This window comes from Carassius carassius, chromosome 27 (genome assembly GCF_963082965.1).
Source record: "Carassius carassius chromosome 27, fCarCar2.1, whole genome shotgun sequence".
Classification (NCBI taxonomy): Eukaryota; Metazoa; Chordata; class Actinopteri; order Cypriniformes; family Cyprinidae; genus Carassius; species Carassius carassius.
The window spans coordinates 17,774,736-17,800,668 of NC_081781.1; the positions used below are offsets into that span (position 1 = coordinate 17,774,736).

Below are 25,933 nucleotides of genomic sequence, written 5' to 3' on the forward strand. Positions count from 1 at the left end.
CTCTCTCTATTATTTTTATGAAGACGGCTTCTTTCCTTTTTGGATTTGTTTGGATACTGATCAGATTCCTTGGGTGATTATGACAAGTTGACTTTGAGAGTTGAAAAACAAAACTCTGCATTGGATCGTGTTTCCTGTTTGTAAGCAGATGGCAAATACTCCCTGCTAATTCTATTGCTTCTAATTTCAAATCTATGCACCGCAGGATAGAGGAGGAAGGACTGGAATTGAACTGTTTTTGCATTATGATAAGACACATTATTATAAAAACAGAGAAAGATGCCCTGATGCATTGAGAGAGACTACACTAATTGGAAATCCTCTGAACATGCGGTAAATCACTGCGGCACAATCATGAAAATGTCTAGAATCTGAATGATGCACTGTTAAATTCTTTCACTGGGAGAAACGTTAACCTTTATTTTTGAGAAACTGTTGATGTTTCTGTCAGAAAATGAATGTATTTATTTATGTAGAAGATGTTGAGCTCAATTAACAAGCATGGATGGTAACAATTCATTTCATTCAAAAAACAAAACAAAACAAAAAACACGCTATAATGACCAAGGACCGAAAAAAAAGAGAATGAGAGATATTTTAAAAGTCCTTGAATTTTAGCCACTATAAAAGTAAAAAGATAAGAAATCTATTAGCGGTGGAGAGTAAAACCTCTTCTTTTTAAAAAGGAGCTTAGAATGAGTTGAGAGTATACTTTTTATGCCTCATTGTGTGTGTACAGTAAGTTCTGCCCAAGCTTCTTCTTTCCTAATGACAGGCCTTTTCTCTTCACTTGGATGAATTTAGACTGTGGCCTTACACACAGCTGAAAGCCAAGATGAAGCTAAATTCACACTTCTATAATAGAACCTACATGGAAGAATTTTTTCACCTATTCAATCAAAAAGGAGCTTTAGGAATGATTCTAGATGTAGTTTATTTTAACTGAAGCTCTACAAAATAACTTCCTTAATTACACTTCCTGTATTAGCAAGAGTCAAACGTGATGTCTTCAAATCAAATTTGATGATACATTCCTAATGTGTTGAATATGTTATTTCAGTTCAAGGCAGGGGAGCATTAATGACATATTGAGCGTGTTTCTGAATTACGTGCATCCTTGAATGCTCCGATGATTAATTTCAAGCGCTCCATCTTTGTCGGTGTGCATAAGATTGGATGTTTAGTTGTTTTCAACATGGCTGGCAAAAACAGCTACTTTCATTATTAAAAGCGACTTGATTTATCTGGTTTTCAGTGCTGTGCTAGATTTCATGCAGAAGAGAAAATCTCTCAAAAACATCTCGTATCAACACAACATTGAAATCGCTGTTAATAATCCACTCAATTGGTCTGCTATTAGGGACCACCCGCTTGTGCCGCACAGCGCAATACAGCATATTCCCCTGAGAGGCAGGGAGCTGATTAGAAATTGGAGCTGAAAATGAGAGGCATTAACAAGGTCTACCTGCATCCATGCGTGAAGTGTTCATCAATAATTAATTGGGTTTTAGGAAAAGGAACTGTTGAGCACAATGGTGGAATCCACTGAGAATGTAAACAGTCAGTGCACTGTTTTTACATTTCACATTTTTAACACACAAAATGTCAAGCTATGATGGACTGCATCAAAAGTGGGAAGAATGATATTGATGTATAAGAGTAGGACTTGGCTGTTACCTTGATTTGAACTGTTTGAGGGGAAGCGGTCTGTTTTCTTCAGGGTTCTGAAGTGGATGCGTTTACTGGCCTGGCTCTCTCCGTAAAGGCCGATGGACTGCACTTGGATAATATAATCTGTCTCCTCCTCCAGGTCCCATAGCACACAGGATCTGCTGGTGGTGTTCACCTCCCTGATAAACCTCTGCATTTTGCCGTCCATTCTCTGAAAGAGTTAAACCACCATTGGTATAGAACAGAACTATATAGGATGCTTTTATAGTACAATGACCTATTATTTGTGACCAATAACCTATTCTCCTTATTAATAGTTAATAGTAGAGCCAATATGTTAATAAAAGGCATGCTAATAAGCAACTAGTTAATAGTGACAATTGGTTTCTATACCTAAATGTTACCGAAGAAATTAAACCAATGTATAATGTAGTTGGCATTTGAGGCTTAATGCTATAGAAAAGCAATAAATGTTTTTTCAGCTTTTTTATTTTCATATAAAAATATGGCACATATGTACTTCAAACATTGGTATAAAGCCGTTTAAAACATCATTCAATGTAAATTGTGATCATTGTAATCGCAATTTAAATTTCATGGGAATAATCGACAATCATGATTCTTGTCATAATTGCGCAGCCCTATCATAAACATTAATGTAGAGTTAACTCGCAACTATAGCTTCCACTCTTTTAGAAAGAATGTCCACAAGACTTTGGAGAGTTTCTCCAAATTCATACATTCATACATACAGTAGAGCAGTTGTGAGGACAGGCACTGATGCTGGACAAAAAGGCCTCTATCTCTATTACAGTTCATCCACAAGGTGTTTGATGGTGTTGATGTCAGGGCTCTGTGTGGGCCAATCAAGTTCTTACACAATAAACTCATCCAACCATTGTCTTCTGGACCACCCATGCCATTATCCCTCCTCCATCAAACTTTACAATTGGCACAGTGCAGTCAAACAGGTAATGTTCTCCTGGAACCTGCCAAACCCAGACTTTGAAAGCAGAGAAGTGTAAGTCATTGCTCCACAACAGGTTTCCACTGCTCCAGAGTTCAGTAGTGCTGTGATTTACTGTACACCACCCAATTCGTTTTTTAATTTTTTTCCACAAATGCTTGTAAATGTTATTCACCTGTGGCAATAAGTCTGATTGAAATACCTGAAACAAGTATTTAAGAGTGCATTTATATTGCGGAACTTTATACTGTGGGTTGTGATGGGCTCACATTGATCCTGGGGAGTTTTTTTAGCCATAGTTCATTCCAAGTGTAAACTACACGCACACACACACACACACACACACACACACACACACACACACACACACATATATATATATATATACTGTACATGTTCTTCCAAACTAAAAAAAACTTTCAAGATTCCTGTTGATTTTACAAACTATGAAACATCACCTGAAGTTTTAGGCTGGTACTTGCTGACATTTCAAATGGCTCATGCTGTCTAGAGGTCAGATGTACAGTAACAGTTAGTGCTTTCAATGAGGTCAACTTATGAGTATAAGTCACACGTTAGGGTGCTAAAGGATCTTCTTGAAGCCCTTTCATTTCAGCTATAATTCTGCCTTCTAACTTAATGTTGCATTTAGCTCTGCTTTGGTTGGTCTTTAAAGTCTGCAAATAGATCCAAAGCACTTTCCTCTGCCCTTGGCTCTGAAGAAGCCTCTAGGTGTGGGGGAGTCTGAAAGAAGTCCTTGGCTAAATAAATAATGCATTAATCTGTGAGCGTCGCCTGCACAGCCATTACAGACATTGCATAACATGATTGACAGATACAGGTCCTTCTCAAAAAATTAGCATATTGTGATAAAGTTCATTATTTTCCATAATGTAATGATGAAAATTAAACTTTCATATATTTTAGATTCATTGCACACCAACTGAAATGTTTCAGGCCTTTTATTGTTTTAATACTGATGATTTTGGCATACAGCTCATGAAAACCCAAAATGCCTGTCTCAAAAATTAGCATATTTCATCCGACCAATAAAAGAAAAGTGTTTTTAATACAAAAAAAGTCAACCTTCAAATAATTATGTTCAGTTATGCACTCAATACTTGGTCGGGAATCCTTTTGCAGAAATGACTGCTTCAATGCGGCGTGGCATGGAGGCAATCAGCCTGTGGCACTGCTGAGGTGTTATGGAGGCCCAGGATGCTTCGATAGCGGCCTTAAGCTCATCCAGAGTGTTGGGTCTTGCGTCTCTCAACTTTCTCTTCACAATATCCCACAGATTCTCTATTGGGTTCAGGTCAGGAGAGTTGGCAGGCCAATTGAGCACAGTAATACCATGGTCAGTAAACCATTTACCAGTGGTTTTAGCACTGTGAGCAGGTGCCAGGTCGTGCTGAAAAATGAAATCTTCATCTCCATAAAGCTTTTCAGCAGATGGAAGCATGAAGTGCTCCAAAATCTCCTGATAGCTAGCTGCATTGACCCTGCCCTTGATAAAACACAGTGGACCAACACCAGCAGCTGACATGGCACCTTAGACCATCACTGACTGTGGGTACTTGACACTGGACTTCAGGTATTTTGGCATTTCCTTCTCCCCAGTCTTCCTCCAGACTCTGGCACCTTGATTTCCGAATGACATGCAAAATTTGTCCAAAAGTCCAGTGCTGCTTCTCTGTTTACCAGGTCAGGCGCTTCTGCCGCTGTTTCTGGTTGAAAAGTGGCTTGACCTGGGGAATGCGGGACCTGTAGCCCATTTCCTGCACACGCCTGTGCACGGTGGCTCTGGATGTTTCTACTCCAGACTCAGTCCACTGCTTCCGCAGGTCCCCCAAGGTCTGGAATCGGTCCTTCTCCACAATCTTCCTCAGGGTCCGGTCACCTCTTCTCGTTGTACAGCGTTTTTTGCCACACTTTTTCCTTCCCACAGACTTCCCACTGAGGTGCCTTGATACAGCACTCTGGGAACAGCCTGTTCGTTCAGAAATTTCTTTCTGTGTCTTACCCTCTTGCTTGAGGGTGTCAATGATGGCCTTCTGGTCAGCAGTCTTACCCATGATTGCGGTTTTGAGTAATGAACCAGGCTGGGAGTTTTTAAAAGCCTCAGGAATCTTTTGCAGGTGTTTAGAGTTAATTAGTTGATTCAGATGATTAGGTTAATAGCTCGTTTAGAGGACCTTTTCATGATATGCTAATTTTTTGAGATAGGAATTTTGGATTTTCATGAGCTGTATGCCAAAATCATCAGTATTAAAACAATAAAAGACCTGAAATATTTCAGTTGGTGTGCAATTAATCTAAAATATATGAAAGTTTAATTTTTATCATTACATTATGGAAAATAATGAACTTTATCACAATATGCTATTTTTTGAGAAGGACCTGTATATTTGTAATTGCTTGAATGTGTCAGTCACTTAGATAATAAATAGCTTCTGAATTTCAGTAATCTTTTACAGTATGGATGTGACAGAAATCAAATCTAAATGACCAAATTCACATTTATTGCGCACACAATTTTTTAAATAAAAGGTATAGCCAAGTATAAAGGAATGGATGTATGAAAGTTTAAGGAAAATGTTTATTAAGGTTTAGAACATTTCTGGTCCTGGCTTCTGATTGGTCACTACAGTGATCCAGCCACTCTAAAATCTGGTATGATTTGGTTTAGAAAAACATTCACATAGCATTTACATTTTTAAAAAGACAGGTTATTGTTTTAACTTTGTAAACATTTTATGACATAGTAAAAGAAAAAGAAAAATAATTACAGTTATTTCCTTTCTTTTTTTTTAGAAGAGCACTACAAAATATTTCAGACCCTGAAAATACTATAACTGGATATTCTGTCTTGTAAAGATTTTTAAATATAAAAGTATTTCAGGCTAACAAAGTTTGTAAAATTGGCCAAACCAAATATATGAGAGCTAAGGTCAGACCAAAATGGCTTTGCTATAATAAAAAATAAATAAATAAATAAATACAAAACTGTGTGTAAATGTCTCTTACTTGTTGTGTTGACAGTTTCTATTTTGTGTAAAATTTTGAAATGATTTACCTGTTGGGAGATGGAAAAGCCGATGATGATGTCACCCTCAGGCACCTCCCAGGACACCGTTGCTGAATCAGCTCTCAGGTGCATGACTGACACATTAACTGGAGCAGGTGGACGGTCTGGAAATACAAAATTAATACTATTAACTTAAAATCTTTGAACCCTAATTTATACATAATTCATAACTTGTCAGGCTTCATTGCCATTGTCAGGCCCACTTATTCTATGTTATTAATTATAGGGAAATAGAGACAGAAATAATTTGCTGCCATAACTGAACTAATTTATTATTATATATCTACTCTATTTTTAGTGCAGAAACTAGTGCAGCCAATGCTTCAAAAAGACTACTAAAGTAATAACTTACTGTCGAACAACAATGTTATCATGGACAAGTTATTATCATGAAAACACAACAATAATCCACATGTTTGAAATATGTTGCTGTGCTCTGTTTTCATTTGCTGTCCGACTGTCTTTAAAGACTGTCCGAGTCACTTGCCAAGAAAGCTTTTCAATCTGACCAATCAGATTTGGGATGTAAAACATTTACTCTGTGGCTTGATCTCTTCCCACCGGCTAGCTCTCTGAGGGGCTACAGCTCTCTCTAAAAGCAAGCTCACTACAACACCCAGAGATGTTTTATGCAAAGCTACATTTCTTTTTCCTTAATGCTAGTACATCCCCTCTGGGCAACATGTTTAAATTAGTATCTTGAAAGTTGTTTGGGTCCATTATGCTGTTTGCTATATCACCAGTTCACCCCTTCTTTTGTGATTAAAAGAGTCGGCATTCAGAGGTGACTGAACTGAAATCAAACTGACAGTGGGAGAAATCACCAAGGATTTAATCAAAAAATCAGGTATGTTTCACAAAAAAAAGAAACTGATATAAAGATATACTGTAAAGCAGAAGTGATTTGCTCATGACTATATTTTATTGAAACTGCTTTCTGAAATTGACTGAATTCGGCACACTGTGTCCTATATGAGACTTTTATGTGGATCATTTATTATTATTTTTTTTATTATTATTTAGCTCAGTTGTTGGGTGCTCAATCATGATTTAGGACAAAATAGACAAGGTAATTAGTCTCACAAAAAAGCAGATGAGAACAGTGGCAGATTCAATGCTCCAAAACATGCCTCTGTCGATCTGGAGAAAATAGAAAGGCAATGAACTAGACTGAACTGTGAGAGCATTTTCTAGCATCTCCTCTGAGCAGTGCTCTAATGGACTTTATGTGTTTGTGTGGGCGATTGCAAAAAGGGGAAGGGGTGTTTTTTTGTTCCTGTACACGAACCCATGGAATAACATCAACAATGACAAATACAGACTCTTAGCTATGTTACATAACGGCTGTTTTGAAACAAGTTATGGCTTGTTGCACAATTAATTCTGTTCCAGATCTGTATGATGCATCTTTACCACAGCCCCACAACATTAACAGGAACTTAACCAAATAATGCCTGAAAATACCCCCCCCTCCACCCCCCAGTAGAGTAAAAAAAATTCAGACATTACTTTCTTCAGATAAATAATAAATGTATTATTAAAATCTATTTACTTAAAAAAATATGCCAGAATGGTGCTTTATCTCTCTCTCTCTCTCTCTCTCTCTTTCTCTCTCTCTCTCTCTCTCTCTCTCTCTCTCTCTATATATATATATATATATAATATTGCACTCAAAGAAAAAATCTGTCAGTGAGGTATCCTGAGATACAAAAGCTAAAATGTACATGTCCATACCTTATTTACATATTAGCTCCTTATACATATTAGCTCCTTAAAGGTTCATACAGTATTAGTAGGCTACTTTAAAAGTACGTAAGTACAGTTTTTAAATTTAATATAGTGTCGTGTTTTTAGAGCGAATATGTTTTTGAAAATTAAGTTAAGGTAAGTTATGGATTTTGTAAAATGTTAGTTTCAATTATAACTAATTGAATATTAGTTGATCTAAGATATCCAATTGTTTTCACTAGGAAAAGCATACAGCAGAGCCATGCAGTTCATTATGCTATGAGTTATGAGTTCAGAGAATGGCTATGATTAATATTAACATTACTATAAAGTTCCTCATTATTTTAGGTGTGACATAAGTATTACATAATAAAACATTGGAATATGTATGTAACTGCCTGTAAATTATATTATAATAAATTATGTAAATCTGTGCCAGTTATGGAGGTATTCGGGTTTTAGTGCTCTGTGCTCTATTGCTGTGGATCGTCATTATATTTTGATGTAAATCTCAACTAAAATAAATAAATAAATAAAAAATTAATTAATTAATTCAAATTTTACTTACAACATATCAACATATCACTTACAACATGACAAGCACTACCTAGTAGATAATTAAATAGATAGATATAGGTAGGTATCCATAGGTATAGGTAGATATCCACTTAAAGAAATTGTTCTTCAGCACTCAGTAAGTCAAGCAGAGGAGCTTGGATCTGCATTTGTCATTTGTCTGCTATTCTCCAATGCTAATCATCAGCAACAAAACCCATAATGCATCACAACTATGAAGAATCATACGCAGCATCAGACTGATAATCAATGCCCTGTGTTGACGCCGTAGGAGGACACTAGTATGGCAGTATGGCACTAGTAAGTCATCTCTATGCAATTGTGATACACTATAGGGGTCACGGCTGATTATGCTGGTCTTCCTTGCCCTCAGGAATGGCTGTGTAAATTGGATGGAGAGAGGTCTGACTCCAGCTCTGCACCAACGGTAATCATTTTGAGGAAAGGGAAGGCCACCTCTGTGAAGGCTGACTGTGACATCAAAGCGTCTATGGGGTCACATGCATCAAACCTTCCATTTTAATGAGTTCCCAGATTTGCAACTACATTGTTGTTTTTGTGTAATTCTGTGATTATTATGAGCTTTGTATCTACACTGGTCGTTATATGTTACATAAGTATTTCTACAACACATGTGCAAATGGTCAAAGACTAGGGAAGTATACTTTGGGCTGTAAGCACAAGATAAATCAGCACAATTGTGAGAATTAACTATATATTTTGTATAATATAATTATGCCAGTCTGCTTCAGCTTCACAAATGAAAATAGTTGCAAACAAACCTAAAATCAGCAGTGTTTCATTCCTGAATGAATCAGCTTTGTTGAACAAATCTGTTGAGTAAATGGTTCCACGACTTTTTGAAAACATTTCCTGAATAAATAACTGCTTTTGAATTATTTTTTTGAATGACTCTGTACTCATTCATATTTGTTGTTGTAATGAATTGCAATAAGTTGTCAAAATTAATATATATATTAGTGGTGGGCCGTTATCAGCATTAATGTGCTGCGTTAACGTGAGACTCTTGTCGAGCGATAAAAAAAATATCGCCGTTAATCTATTCTTAAAGTTGGGTTGAGAGCTGGGTCTATACTAAGCAAGCTATGATGACTTTCACCTTGATATTTTAGAGCGGATGTATACCTAGCCGAATCTGTAGGGAGCGAGAACGAGTCTTTAAACCCACTGTGAAATTACCACATCAAACGTGACGTGCTAACACGGTGCGCACGCAGAGAGAGAGCCGTGTATCATGGACAGCGACACTGAACTGAGCTCTCTTCTGCGAAGTTCTCCTCGAAGTCCCTCCTGCACTTGAACGAACAAAAACAAATCGCAGTTTGAATAAACAAAAAGATGTAAAAGAGCCCAATTCAGCACCGCGGTGTTCTGTTGTTCAGGGCTCACGCCGAGAAAGGTGTCTCAAAACACTTGAACACCGAATCTGCTTCTTTTTGCTCTTGTGCCGACAAATACACAAAATATGTCAAAATACCCTAAAGTATGCTCGAAAAAAGTTATTTCTTAAGTGAAAGTAAACAGTTGAGGAAAAAAATGGGATGTGGATGCATTCATCGTCTCTTAAATTGGCCGTGCCTAATTTAGCTATAGCTGCTGTAATGTTAATGCAAGAAAATGAAAGAAAATCACTCAGTGCTCTTAACTGAATTACTTTGTAGTTTTAACAAGAATTAATGCACAGTCAAACCAAAAATTATTCTGTGACACAAATTTGTTCTGACAGAGTTTAACATTTTACAAGCGATAGCAAATAAACTGTAATAATGTGAGAAATGTTGAAGGTGTCTGAATAAATGTAGGTTTGATTGTATTGCATTTTTACATTGAAGACTATCCAGTGCTATTTTACATTTAATTATTCAGTTTCTGTACCTTGACACCTACAAACTTGAAAAGAAACTTAAACATTGAATAACACCAATTGAATAAAGTAATCAAATGTAAAACAGCATTTCATATTGAACTATATCAGCAGTGAGTGATTTTTTTGTTGTTGCTGTTTCTATTAATATAAAGACTGTCACTAATATATATATATATATATATATATATATATATATATATATATATATATATATATATATATATATTTGTGTCACATTTTCACATTTAAATATAATTATATTTTAATTCATTTCTTAATTGTTTTTATTTTTGTAATGATAATTCAGAGAATGAGAAAATCTGAATAAACCTTACCAGTGTTGTGATAATTATTTTTAAGGCCCTCTATGTTTTAAAAAATAAATAAATACTGTAATATAATACTAGTTTAGTCAAATAACATAAAAAGACCATACCCCTCGATGCCTGTGAAACCTTTCTCCCTCAAACAGCACACTAACGTTACTTCTACACTACAGGCTACACACAGCAATATAAACAACATATCTGCATGTTCTCACATAACATCGTTCTTGTAAAATAATAATAAGTAAATAAACATCAAAATCACTTCGCTGAGAATGAAACACCACTTACCAGATGGTGTTAATATCCTCTAGCAATTAAAAAATGCGCATGCAGCTTGAGAGGAATCGTCCCACTCGGAGGAGGTCGTCGTCGTCAGGTGAAAGGTCATCATGTGGGTCATTTTATTTACGGCTAAATTATTATTAATAAATTTTACTAATATTTAGATTGGGCATGGGCAGGCATTCACAAAAGGGCATGTTATTACAAAAAATTTGAGGAAAATTTGCTTTGACAAAAGGGCACTTTTGGCACCAAGGGGCAGGTGCTCAAGCACCCAACCACCCCCCCCCCCCTGCACGTGCCTGTTCACATGTCATATTTAACCTTATGTGTCGATGGAGGGCGGAGCTACAGTAGATTTGCACTTAGTAATAGTCACTCAGAATAAGGTTTACCATTTGCATTAAGATTATTTTTATTACCACATTGCCATACAATTTTGCTTAAGTAAAATGCACTTAATTTAGATTCCCGCCCCCTAGGAAACAAGACAAAATTTCTTATATAATTTTCTTATATAGAAAATCAATCTTTATTTTATAATTCTTTTTTTTATTTGTACTTGGGCAAAAAAGAAGAAAAAAAAACACTTAGTAAGAAGAGCATTTTTCCAGCGTGCATTAATGAAGTGTTTAAAAAGGGGGAGGAGACCGAAATAAACTCTGGGTTTATCGAAGAAAACCTGCTCCCAACCAGGTTAGGTTCATAGTGTAAGTTACCATGGTAACTGACTCTGAGTGTAAGTTACCTCTCTTTCAGAAACGGGCTTGACTTACCCTGCTTTCTCAGGTTTAACAAACCTCCCATTCTGAAACAGAAAACCTAGAGTTTCCCTCATTTCAGTGTAAACATACTCAGAGTTTTCACTTAACCTCCTTTGTGAAACTGGCCCCAGATGAGAAGATGGAGACAGAGGAAGAAAAAGAGGGAAATGTAGAGGCACAAGTGACAGAAAGGGAGCAGGGAACAGCAAGCCAGGAGAAAGAGGCTGGTGAGAAAGAGGAAAATGTAGAGGCACAAGCGTTTTCTATAGTTTTTACTATAACAGCTGTTCTTAATTATTCTGTAGAAACAGAGAAGAAAAAGCCATCAGGTTGGGACAACTTAAGACATTTCAGTTTCTGATCCCAGAGCTATTATTAGGTGGAAAGAAAATATTTGTTTAACTTTTAAACTTAAAATTGTCTTTTCTATTTTTTCTTTTTCAAAACTGCATCAGAGCATTTGCTGCCGCATCAATACATAATCATCCATATCGATACGCGGATCAGCAAGGAATGCATCACAATATATTGCTGTACTGATATTTTGAACAGTGCCATATAAAGCCTTGTTCCATGTGCCCCTTTTATACTTTGAGCACCTGCCCCTCCAAAGGTCTCTGCACGGCCCTGATCAAGATTCAGAGTCTGATCAATCCTGATCAATTCAGAGTCTATTAAATTATGTCTCATCATAACAACTGACAATTTGTCACAGAAAATATTTGTACGCTGAACAAAGTGTTCCAAAGTCAAAACACATCATCCCAGTGATACCAATGTCCAGAAAGAACTAATGATACTGTACATAATGAATTGACAATTTTTGTTTCAATTTATTAACTAAACAATATAATGAACGTTCTCCACTTACCAGGAATAGATGGTTCTTATGAAACAATTAATCAGGTTTTTGTCATTTTAGCCATGACATTTCCCTCACTCTTTCCCAGCGAGACCTCATTGTCCTTGAAGTAATAGAGGTTACACGTGTCTGAAGGTAGCCTCAAATAAATTGTAAAACATGGCCAGGCATAAGCTCTTTGGTGACGTGGAAAATAATTGTTTAGATTAAGGAAGACGTGAGTTACAGTATGGTGGTACTGTCAGCATTTACATTGCATTATCTTACTGTCTGAATGAATGAAAATATACATTAAAAATAAAAAAGACACAGTTCACCAACCCCAATGCATTTTCCAATGCATTATGCTGTACATCTCTAAGGTTTTGTTTTCTACATATGTTGATTTATACTGCTAAACTGCATATAGAACATACATAATTTTAAATGATATATGATATATTCTATATTTTAAATCTTACATAAATCATCTTCCACTTTTGTTGTAAAGAAAACAGAAGTTCTCAAAATACTCATTTTGTGCATTCAAAGAATAAAAAAGGAAGGGAAAGATGTAAAGGCGAGAAAATAACAATAAAATCTAAAATTTTCAGTGAACCATTTATGGATTACATCAAAAATAGGACAGTATGGAAACTATCAATCCATTATATATATCCTTAGATATAGTGACTAAACTACATCACATCAGAAGTTGGAGTATCTCACAACTGTGCACTGCAAATGTAGATGAATATACTGATGCAAGCTTTGCTTAATTCCATTAGCATCTGACAAGAAGTGATGCTTAAAGCTCTAATAAAACTTAAACCCACAAAAAGCAAGTATACATTTTATATAAAATAAGATATAAAATAAGTCTATGGTTATTTCAGTCATGTCTCAACCACTCAAGCTCAGATGCACTCAAATCTGTTACATAACAGAAAGAGGAGCGCAAGTCACCCTGGGTAAAACACTGAGCATACAGTTAAAAAGCAAGAGGGCACATGAGACACACAGACACTCTGTCAGAGTAATTCACAGGAACCAGGCACATAGAACTTCAACTGTTCCTCATGATCTGAGAACAGCCCAAAATCTCCTTCAAAGAGACCTTCAACAAGCAATCTCAACTATGATCCACAAGAAGAATTCCCCACACTGCTCTTGAACAGTCAAAGGGTTACAAGATGGAGGAATCAAAAATAGGATACTATTCAAGCAAGAGTAAGAGTAAAGTGTGTCTGTGTGTGTGTGTGTGTGTGTGTGTGTGTGTGTGTGTGTGTGTGTGTGTGTGTGTGTGTGTGTGTGTGTGTGTGTGTGTGTGTGTGACAAATCAGGACATTACTCTGTATAATGACATGGGTATGACACAGGTATTACAAGGAGAGGGTGACTTATGAGGACATAACCCATGTCCCCATTTTTCAAAACGCTTATAAATCATACAGAATGAGTTTTTTTGAGAAACTAAAAATGCACAAAGTTTCCTGTGAGGGTTAGGTTTAGGTGTAGGGTTGGTGAAGGGCGATAGAATATACAGTTTGTACAGTATAAAAACCATTATGCCTATGCGATGTCCCCACTTTTCACTTTTTTTTTTTTTTCTGACAGTGCATTATTTGTAATTAATTTTTGCCCTTGTAGAGTATTATTTTGTTTTCTATTAGATCTTAAACTAGTCTCCTACACTTTATGTTTCTATATAATTACATTTTATAGGTCCTTATATTTCAAGGCAAAGCGCTTTTCAAAGACACATAATAGGAGAGTCACACACAAAAAATAAACTGAACATGTGGAGACTGAATCCTTCTTTTGCGTGGAAATGTTGAAAGTCTTTGTGAAAGACATTTTCAGTGTCTGTCCAAACGTATGAAAATGGTTTTTTTTTACTCTACAGACAAATAGAATACTAATGAGATGACACAATCATGCATTTCTGCTCCACCATATCACCTTTGCACAAGTGCGACCTCATTTCCCACTGTCAATGACGTTTCTAACTATGTAAGCTCATTTCATTGGTTTGTGAAGGGTCTAGCAGTGATCCGTGAACACCCCCCCCCCCCCCCCCCCAGGTCCACCAGAGGTGGAATTGGATGGTGTGTCAGTTTAAGGTCAATGTAATTGGTGACCACGGTCCACCAGGTCTGGTCTGGCGATGCAGTTCTCTTGTCACCTCACTATGAGCCAGATGAGGTATTGAAAGTCTGACCATTTTTAACAGGAAACCAATTTCAGCACAAATCCTCTGGATATACACTGCATGGCCAAAAGTATTTGAACACATAAACACCATACCATATGTGCTTGTTGAACATTTAATTTCAGAATTATAACAATAACAGCTTCTACTCTGCTGGGAAGAATGATTTTAGAGCATCAGGTCTGGTACTAATGGCTCACAGTTGCCATTTCATAAAGTTCTTCCCAAACTTAAAGTGTAATTTAAAAAAATAAAAAGAATAAAAAATTTCCAACATCAAATTCAGTCTTGATCTAATGTGGGTTTAAAGGAATAGTTTGCCCAAAATTAACATGTGCTGTAAATTTAGAAATGTAGATGAGTTTGCTTCTTCATAAGCACAGATTTGGATAAATTAAGCATTTCATCACTTGCTCTCCAATGAATCCTGTGCAGTGAATGGGTGCCGTCAGAATGAGAGTCCAAACAGCTGATAAAAACATCACAATAATCCACAAGTAATCCACATGACTCCAGTTCATCAATTATTCACTAATCTTTAAAAGTGTAAAACTGAGTGTTTTGAAATGGAAGATGTATTAACTTTAAACTGTCTTTTCTGGCCAAAATATGAGTCCATAATCCACAATAACATCCATCCCTTGTTGTCCTCTCACATAAAATCCACTAACAGATTTGTTTAGACGAGTTGTTGCTTGTAAATTGTCCTTGGTCTGTGCATATTTCTCCCCAGACTCAGATGAGACAAATTTTTCACTGAAGTAATATTATAGACAGAGGCCACGTCTAAAGAAAATGGCCTTGATTGGTTTTTATATTACATAGACACGGCTTTTAACTTCACAAAACAATAAAAGATGGACTGTGGATGATGGATTATTGTGATGTCTTATTGGACTGCTTGAATTCTCATTCACTGCAATGGATCCATTGGTGAGCAAATTATATAATGCTAAATTTCTCAAAATCTGTTCCGATGATGAAACTTAAATCTACATCTTGGATGGCTTGAGGATGACTACATTTTCAGCAGATTTTGATTGTTTTGTAAACTATTCCTTTAATCAAGAGAGATTTTGCTGTAGTATTTTGAGCAGTGCTGTGCTCTGCATGACACTAACTAGCTCATTTCAGGTGTCTGTTGACAAGGAAAAGAAACCAAGATGAATTTCAATTATTCTCCCGTCCTAAATCTCTGCAAAGAAGCTGGTCTGGATCATAAACTAGGACAGATTTTAAACTGTATGATCATAATTTCTCACATATCTCTCTGTTTAAAGTGTCTCTTGTGTCATGCATGTACTGGACATGGCTTTCTACCATATGCATATAGTTGTGTTGACTCTGCACTTATGTTAATGCATGGCTGTGAAAAGATGAATGTAAAGATTATGTAGTGTTCCATGCACTAGTAAATCATTACTTTTAATATACAGCCATCGAGATTTAATATTGGGCTATTCTGTAATGTTGCCTCTGCAGATGTAATCTATTTTCCAAAAGGAGAGATGTCTTGCTTTCTGAGAAGCAACTTTCAGCACTGAAAGTGTTCATATTTCAGCCAGAAACGCTGTGCTTGTGAGAACAGAAGTGCCAACTGCTGCCTTATCAAAGCTACCACAAAATCCCAGATGACTCAATCAGGAAAAAAAGGAAAGGATTAGAACAATACAGGAATGTATTTTCCTGACATGCTTCCATACCTTCATGCCATGCTTGAAAATTCACTAATTCCCCCCAAAATATTCAAGAAGGACACAAGAAAAATCTGCTTAGTAAAAATATTGCCAGAATTTTACAAGTTGCAATTATTCCTGTAACTCAAACTGTAAAGCATGGTGCTAGCAACAGCAAATTCATGGGTTCGATTCGCAGGAAATGCATAAACTTCTAAAATGTATACCATGAATGCAACATAAGATGCTTTGGATAAAAGTGTTTATCAAAATACATGAATGTTAATGGTTATTTCTTGCTGTTACATTTTCTGTTGTAAACAATGAACTTTGTGTAATCTTCTATCCAATGCAATATATTGTAGAAAACAACTGCTGCTGAGTGGTTAATTGTTATGTGACCAGCATTATAGGGCAATTTTTATGATAGGTTTACTATTGACATACTGGATACTATACTATACTATTGACATACTGGATGTTATTTAAGTATACCTGTCGTTCACAATTTAAAAATCTTTATTTTTTGCAACCTATTGCATGACATGATTTTGCTGACAGGCGCACAAAGACCCCCAGCACAGAGCCTCCAAAGACCTCCAAGCAAAACCTGCAAAGGTTCGGTTGATCTCATTTACAGAAGCTCACGTGCATCCATAAAATACAAGACCGAACACTGATTATCAGACAAATAAACTTACTTGCTCCCACCAGAAACATTTCACTACCGAAGAGCAACAGCCCGACTGAGTTAACAAGGACAAGAACGCGAGCCATATCTCCACTTCGAATGTCCAAGGATCCAAAATAGATGTAGTTATCTTCTTTCGCTTCTAAACGGATGTTTATAGCAACATTCTGAATATAAATTCATTCAAATAACACACATCTTAAATAAACTACAGTAAAATTCTCACGATGGGCATCATGTTCGCAAATCCTATAAAAACACGTGCCGGAACGTCCACGTCAGCATCAGGTTTAATACTGACTTTCCTTCGACTTCCAAAATGCCTCCGTCTCACTACAGATCCATGCTCGATTATTTTAGGATTTCCTCCGAAACTGAAGGTTGTGAGGGAGCATCAAGTTCAGTGTCGGAGGTCTTCAGATACTGACGCTCGAGCATGTCAGTGTTGATCCCGAGCGAGCGCGCGGCGATCAGCACCACGGTCAGCTCCAGAGAACGCGAGCCAGAGACTCCGCTGATTTGTTTATTTATAAATGTGCGCGCATCCTGACAGTGTGGAGATCTCAGCGTTGCTACATTCCTCATTGACCAAGACTCAGTGAGTCCCCTCATTCATAAAAAAGCCTTCAGAAACGAAGCATTTACACCAATTTTCTTTCATTTTACCTCACTGATAGTGATTTCAGGCGGCCAAAAATCATTATTTTTAAACATGTTTTGGTGTCAGTTTGGAAAACAATGCTTTCCCAAGAAGAGTAGGATGTTTCTTAAATACCGGACAGTGCAGAAATACTACTACTCTTTAAAGGTACGGTCACATGTCATTTATACTCGGGCTCTGGATAGATCTGACTGGTCTTTTCCTCCAGCACTGTCCTGTGTTGTTCACCAGAATTCACCATCATATGTCGCCACAGAAGTAATGGATAATGGAACTTTTTTGTCTGATTAAACTTTAAGAAAAAATAATAATAATTAATTTAAAAGTATACGTAGAAAAAACGGAAAAAAAGTTAATTATCTGTTAAGTTTACAAACTTATCTTTTAACACTAAAATGCAATTCAAAATACTGTAAAGCACCTGGGAAAAATCAATGCAGAAAAATTCCTCTTATTAACAGAGTCCTAATACATCCAATTTTTATGAACATATCTTACTGTAGGCCTACATTTCACTGACCACCTGCATATTGCAAATTTAGAGGATTCCAGTGCTTTGGCCTTCACAAAAGTCTTTGCAATAAGTTTGAAGGCTGAAACTATGTTTTTTTAATCACAGCAACCTTCTGACATAATTAAACTTTAGAGAGTGTCACAGGGTTGCTCTGCAATGATTATCATCCTTCTCACTTACTGGCAAAGGCTTTAAAGGTCAGTGCAGCACATCAGCTTCTAAATATACATTTTTCAGGTATGTTAACTCCTTAAGTTTTCAGTGATGTGAAGGAATATTGTAGAATCATAAAACTGGCTGAAAAAATCATCTGGAGTTTTCTGTGATGTACTGAATAGGCACCAATCTATAGTGTAGTGTTAACAACTAAAGCCCACTGTGGCATTTTTTCTGTAAAACTTTGAGTTATTTATTATTATTTATTTTATTATTATTTATATTTATTTAATATATTTATTTATTATATTATTATTATTTTTTCAATCACTAAACATACTGCATGACCAAATATTTCCTTGAAAAGTTGTTAGTTCAAAATTGTAAAGAATAGTGTCTGTAAATCATAGCAAGGTGTTGTGCGTCAGCTATTTGTTATCTTCTTTAATTAAATTATAATAATAATAATAATTAATTTCAACAAGTATTATATTTTGTTATGGGCCTTTGAGAGATAATTCCTCATTGCTCATCTTTGCCTCTCCTTTATCAAGAGATAAATTGCCTCCTGGCAACAGATAGAACTATCACTCCAAACACGTTTTCCATTAATGCTGAGGCATAACTCAATCATGTGACATAATCTACTATTTTCCTCAGCCTCTGCTCAAGTCATGTACATTATGCCAACAATTCAAGGTAGGCCCAAAGATGTTTTACCTCTAGTTCAGGTGACTGCCTGTAGTACACAATGGTAGAAACTTAGTGTATTTTGTTAATGCAATATTCATCATTATCCGCCAAATATATTATTGTGATAGTCTCATTAAAACTCTGTCCCAGTTTTTTACCATCTTCACATAAATTCTAGCTAATCTTCAGATGTCGGGTATTATTAAAAAAGGGGGGAGGGGGTGCTTGGTGGACATATTTGGCAAATGCTTTTAAGCACAAAACATGCTTTTCAAATTTACACTAATTATTGCTTTGCAATTTGATCACAAGGTGGCGCTATTCAGTAGGCTACAGTTGCAACTGGATATAGTGCTAGGATTTTAAAGCACACCCACACATTATGTCTTAAAGCTTATTTTGCAAGACTGCTTTGAGATTATATTGCTTTCAGAGTATATTTTAGAATGTTAAAATGCTGCATTTTTAAAGTCAGACTGCATTTTTTAAAGTCAGGTCCTTAAATGGAATGAAGTTCTTTATTGTCCTTTGGACACCTTAGGAGTAGAAAAGGCTGCAATCAGGGCATGGGTTAGTAATACAGTTAGTATACATTAAGGTTAGTATACATTAAAAACTGTATATGACTCTTTTGCCCCAACATTCAGGTGAAATTCAGGCTTTTAGAAATATGCTTTACATGTACAATAAAAGTGTATAAAATGACCTAGATGATTGAGGTAAGTGTTAGGTAATAGTTGAGGTACGTTTTCTTTTCTTTTTTTCAGATTTTCTCAATTATGAATACATTAAAACTTGAAACAGCACATTTCCTCTGACATTACATTAAGAAATAAAGTCATTAATAAATGCAGAGAATTATGCATTTGAAATAGACCTGCCTAAAATGTTGGCTTGGTCATGGATATATTCCTCCAAGACAAACTTACAAGCCTTCTCTTTCCAAATTGCATATACAGTAACTTAAACAAATTAAGATATGAATAAGGACCATATCATGTTACAATGATGAGACCAAATAATAAGAGCAGGACAGTGGCTATTGTGTAGTTTTTGTTTTATTCAGAAACCATAAGTGATTTGTGGAACAAAAGAAGTGGCAAGATTCTGTTCTGCAATACAACAAATAATTCATCTTTTAGGGTATAACAAAGGCAGTGACTGCCTTCTTTATAATAAATTATACTAGCAATTTAAAGTTCATTACAGTCTGAATAGAGCTAAACATTTATATCTGTGCATTCAAATAATAGCTGTAGAAATGTTATTTCCAACTGGTTTCAGTCAAAATTAAATAGTTTCAAAATCAATGGTATAGTGAATTAAATAACTGAGGAAATAAATTCCCACCATGAAAGAAAAGCTTCACAACAGTCTTATCTATTTGTTTATAAAAAAAAAAAGAATAAGCACGTACAGCTATTGATTTTTGCTGGAACAGGCTCTCTAGAGCCTTCTAATTGTTTCTGTGAGAGGGAGACCATGGTCAATTTCATCATCAGAAAGGACAGTATTCTAGGTCACAGAAACATTAATATTTATGCCAAGGATCCTTCTCCTATAGATTGATATTAATTATCCACATCCACTGGACTGAGCAATAGTTTACACTCCAGAGACCTGTGTTGTTTCTCTGTATATTTAAAAGTCACTCATTTTAATTGAAATTAATTACAAATCTGAAACTTTTATATAACATTTTAGCAATTTTTTGATGATAAACTACAGAGAAAAATGAGAGGGGGGGTGAGATAAACTGCAGGCCAGATTTGAACCTGCGCCATGCATGTCTACATATTTAATGTTTTAAAGTCAACATAAAAAACTATTATTAAACCCATCTTACATTACTTCTGTTCTAACATATTTCTGAATGAAACAGATTTTTCATTGAGCTGCAACTAAATATGTTTCAGTTCTACTCATTGTTCTGATAGGCTTTCCCCCCATTCTCCCCATCCCCAATATGCTAGGAACATGCTAACATAAAAATGTGTTAAACTACTGGGGTCATTTCTCAATATGCATTCAATCTTGTGTACTAGGCCTACGTCATCAAGTTCAAATCCACTACTCAAGTACCTAGATGTGTTCTTGATATCGAGGATGCATCAAATGCAGACTTGAGAGGATTGAACCATCAGAAATCCCAGAAGACACTGTGGGCAGATGACATACAGAAGGCTGTATACTTCAAACTTGGCATTCTCACTTAAGAGGTTCCCGCTGCATGCTCGTAAATATATTATGGTTTGTGAGACCAAAATCCACGAGAATGCAAATCCATTCTTTGCGTTCTTGGAAGTGAGAAACAGCAAGCGGTAGCAAAGTGCTCAACAGCTAACAACTTGTTAAAACATGCTAGAATTATGTTAAAACATGTTTTAGTAAATTGCAAGTATGTTGTTAACATGCCAACCATGTTTTAAACACACCACCCACATGTTAAAATATACTAACAAAAACCCAGGAAAATGCCTGCAACTCCTAGCAACCAGCTTTGCATTTCATTTGATTTTTTTATCAAATGATTTTTGTGGATTTTTATCATTATGATGAAGTCTGTATAGTCTAATATAATCTGAGTTTTTATATGTCTGACTTTTCCAAATTTCTCTGAGTAAAACCTTCAAACTTTAAGCTTTTAAAAGTTTTTTAAACCTCTGTGATTCTTTTAATCTTGTGCAATCTGTGTCTGGACCCACCCAAGAACATGGACACACACTTGATCATGTTTTAACATATGGTTTGCCTGTTCTTAATCTAGAGATTTTTGACGCATTGTTTTCTGACCATATGCCTGTATTATTTGAGACTGCTCTTGCCTGTCATACAGCGCTGCTGCACGACGCTGTCGCATGATTAACTCTTCCACTGCTGTTCATTTCTCTGTTGCTTTCAGTCAGAACTCCATCACTCCTGAGTCTGTATTGCACACAGATGAGCTTTGCTCATGGTTTCACTCCACCTGGCATACTGTTTTAGACACTGTGGCTCCATTAAAATCCAGGCAGCCTAAAACTATCTGAGCCCTGGCTAAGTGACATGACTCATGCTGCGTGAGTGCCGTAGAGCTGAGTGCAAGTGGAAGAGGGACAAACTGCATGTGTCTCTTCAAATGTTAAGGGATTGCTGGCGTCATTACCAGGAAACTGTGAAAGATGCTAAAAGAAAACATTTCTCAGATATTATTCTGGCAAATTGTCACAAGCCTGGTGTTTTGTTTAACACCATTGACTCACTTTTAAATGCCCCGCAGAATGCTTGTATGGAGGCATCCCCTGCTATGTGTGAAAACTTCCTTTGCTTTTTTATTGATAAGGTCACATCTATTAAGTCTCAAATTGTACCTTCACCTTCAGACCCTTCAATCTCTGTCCCCTGCTCGGCTGTCTTTGATCATTTTGAGCCGGTGACTTTTTCCTCTTTAGAGGAGGTTGTTGGTCATTTGAAGCCCTTGGGTTCTGCAAATGATGCTGTCCCCCCTCGACTATTTAAGGAGGTTTTCCCCACTGTAGGACCATCTGTTGTTGCAGTTATAAATAGTAGTCTGACCTCGGGTGTGGTCCCTGAAATTTTAAAACATGCAGTAGTTCAACCTCTGATTAAAAAACCTGCTCTAGATCCATCAGTTCTTGCTAATTTCAGGCCTATTTCCAAATTGCCATTTACAAAATCCTGGAGAAGATTGTGTACAGTCAATTATTGGCCTTTTTGGACGAACATAATATACTATAGGTTTTCCAGTCAGGCTTTAAAACCTTGCACAGCCCTGAAACTGCTCTTTTAAGAGTTTTTAATGATATCGTTTTAGCTGCTGACTCTGGTGACTGTGTTATCCTTGTGCTTTTAGATCGAACTTTTTGTGTTAGCTTAGGTGACTCTGTATCCTCCTCTGCTCCTCTTTTGTGTGGTGTCCCACAGGGCTCAGTCCTCTGCCCTCTACTTTTCTCTCTGTATTTGCTTCCATTTGGTTCCATTCTTAGAAAGTAAGGCATTTCATTCCACTGTTATGCAGATGACAGTCAGATTTATGTACCTCTTAAAAAGAAAAATGATAACTCTGTTGGACAACTACTCGATTGTCTCGACAACATAAAGGCCTGGATGGCTCTGAACTTTTTACATTTTAATGATAAAAAAACAGAAGTGATGGTTTTTGGAGGCACCACTTTCATTACACTGGCTGCCTTTTCAATTTAGGATCCATTTTAAAATCCTGTTATTTGCTTTTAAATCCCTAAATAGTCTTGCCCCGCCATACCTCGATTTTATTTACTTGATTTAATTTGTTACTTTGAATGCTTTTATTGTGTGGTCATTAATTGTTTGTTTTTTCTGTACAGCAGTTTGGTCAACTTTGGTTGTTGCAAAGTGCTTAACAAATAAAGCTGGTATGGTATAGTATATTTGAAACTATCAGACAAGGCTTTGTCAAAGTTTTTTATCAACTTGTATCTGTCTAGTACAGGTAAAAACTAACTACTATTAAAATATGTCCTTTTGTAAGGCACTAGTCATTAAACAAAGCAAGGTCTCAGTCAGTTTAGTCGGGTTTCAAACTATCCCCCCTCTTTATTACCTTACTGTTTTGTAGTCATATCGCTCTCTTTCCACTGATGGTATAGTATAGAAAATATTGGTCTTCCATCTGGGGTGAGTAAATGAAACGAAGCACAGCAAAGTCAACCCAAGGACAGAAATCACAATGAATGCATCTGACAGAGACCCTTTTGTTATGTGAAAACAATAACAGCAATTAGTTTAACAAGTGCATTTTCTCCCTTGGTATGACATAAAAATAGCTGTGACTCTGTCTGCTACAGTGCCCATTTGATTGTGAAACATGTCAGTCAGATTCTTTGTTTTGTTCTCAATGGTTTTGACTCAACTGCAATTTAGTAATTTAGACAATGTTGTATAGAGACATGACACAAGAGTATTTCCATTTGAAAGACAGAATGACTGCAGGGAGGTCAGAGGCCCTGAAGTGATCTTTATCAGAAAAGGCAAATGATTGTGGAGAAAAATGTTGACTCAAGTTTACAGACAGACCACCAGCCTTGAGCTGCACACATATGATACAAAGATAGTAAAGGAATTCCCTTACAAAAATTAGCCATGGTTTTACCAACCAAAAAAACATGGCTACTATATACTGTAGTAACCACAAATTAACTCAGTTTGGCTACACTAACCATGATATTTGTAGTAAAACTGTGGTTAAACAAATGGTTACTAAACCTTTACTATAAAACCATGGTTCATTTTCGTAAGGGTTGTAAATATAAAAACTGGTTTATTCACACTCTATAGAGTTCACTTTATAATTTTTTTTTTTTTTAATGCAGATAACAACAACTGGGACAATGAAACTTCAAAAGGCAAAAGCTCTATAAAATTGCCATAAAATTGGTCAATGATAGGAAAAGTCTTCTAAAATACTTCTTCTGTGATAAACAAACGTTGAAATCTTGATGGCCGAACCTGCCACGTTCATAAGTAACAACTCTTCTTTTCAATGAATCAGTTGATATACTTCACAAAACCATTCTGAATGATTGGTGCACGAATCAGACTGACTCCTCAAGTTCAACTCAGTGATCCAGTCGTGAAGACTGTCAGCGAGTAACAGTTCACACAAAAATAATTTATTTTATTAGTTATTTTAATTAATGCTATGTTCCTCACACAAAACTATCGTATGGCTTCAGAAGATTTTTTATTGTGGTTTTGATTCCTTTTTGAAGCTTGAAGCATCAGTTGCGATTCATAATTAAAAGCAGCGCCTTTGTCTGAAATCATTATTCTACAGAAGAAAGAATATCATACAGATTTGGAACGACGTGGGGGTGAATAAGTGAAGACAGAATTCACATTTATCCCTTTAACTTAATTGGGATTAAATCCTGATGTTATATTGACATTTATGTCACTCTCAGTTTGAATGTCACTCTCAATTTAATATTTGACATTAAATTGAGAGTGACATTTCTTTAAGAACGCATAATGGGGGGACATCATCAGAATATTAATATATATTGTTATATAGATATTGATATAGATTGATGATGTCTGAGTAAAAGGACATATTGAAAAGTTGGCTAGTTAGTTTTGCCATGATTAACTTCAGACAGTGTGGGGTTCAGCATCTAATTAAAAGGTATTAAGGCTCACTGTCTGGCAGATGATTCTGAAGAAAAGTGCAGTGTTTGACCAGGGATATAATTTATGATGTCAAAATAAACGTGATCTGGCAGTTCTACAGCTGTTCAATGCTAAAAGCAACACAAAATCACTCCTGTGCTGGACTACCCTCTGGTGGAAATGACTGAGAGAGACAGAAAGAGGAAATGAATGTGCACAAACAGAATACATCACTCCAAGCTTTAGCCATTAAAAGGTTCAGCCTTTTCTGACTGAGCTGGTTATGATATCTTTTCTAATTCAAACTTTAAAAACACTCAAAATCTAACCAAAATTTTTAAACAATGACCACTAAAATCAGCACAGTACTTAAGGATGTCAGTCTCAAAGACCTATTTCTAAAAGTTGTCAAAGCTTGTTTTGAATGTTCCTGTTTATTTATTTATTTATTTTAAATTATTATCTTACTACATTATCAAAACAGTATGGGTGAATGGTCCAGCACATTCCAAAGCTGTGTTGCAAATGTAATAATTTGTAACTCTTTGCTTAAAGTGTTAAAAATTGCTGATGACACTGATCAAGTGGATTTTACAGTTTTGGAATTTAAAAAAGCAAATCTTTGGCCTTACATGCACATTTGCGGGGGCTTAATTATCCAATATCAGGCTGTTTTCTTCTGCCAAGAGATGATGTTGAGTAAATGGATCCATAAAGAGAATTTGCACCCTGATGGAACATGGCCAACCTTGATGTTTAAACTGCACATTTTTTCAGCGAAAACCTTCTTCTGTAATCTTTATAATGGGCTGAAGTTTTTGCAGATAAGCAATTTGTGATGATGCATTAGAATAATTGGTCTTCTGTACATAAATCACACAGTTTAGAGAGCTTGCTGACTACGAGTCTAAATCCTCCTATTTGTCTTACCAAAAAAACACAGCCATATCCGTTTCTCAAATCTAATGATGCATTCGTCTAATATAGTAGTGAAAAGCTAGATAATGACCTGATTAAGGAGTATGACAGTAAAACGCACTCTCGGTAAT

General features: G+C 36.1%; 1 protein-coding gene across 2 annotated transcripts in view; it reads right to left on the reverse strand.

The window, feature by feature from the left end:
- The window catches only part of fndc4a (fibronectin type III domain containing 4a), a 29,402-nt gene extending 12,173 nt beyond the window's left edge, over positions 1–17,229 (reverse strand). For both annotated transcript variants that reach the window (XM_059513541.1, XM_059513542.1), the window contains exons 1-3: positions 16,724–17,229; positions 5,715–5,830; positions 1,678–1,882 (exon numbers count right to left, since the gene is read on the reverse strand). In XM_059513541.1, the coding sequence (XP_059369524.1) occupies positions 1,678–1,882; positions 5,715–5,830; positions 16,724–16,799 (397 nt within the window). In that variant the 5' untranslated portion in view covers positions 16,800–17,229. The remainder of the gene's footprint in view (positions 1–1,677; positions 1,883–5,714; positions 5,831–16,723) is intronic.
- Between the last annotated feature and the right edge of the window lie 8,704 nt (positions 17,230–25,933).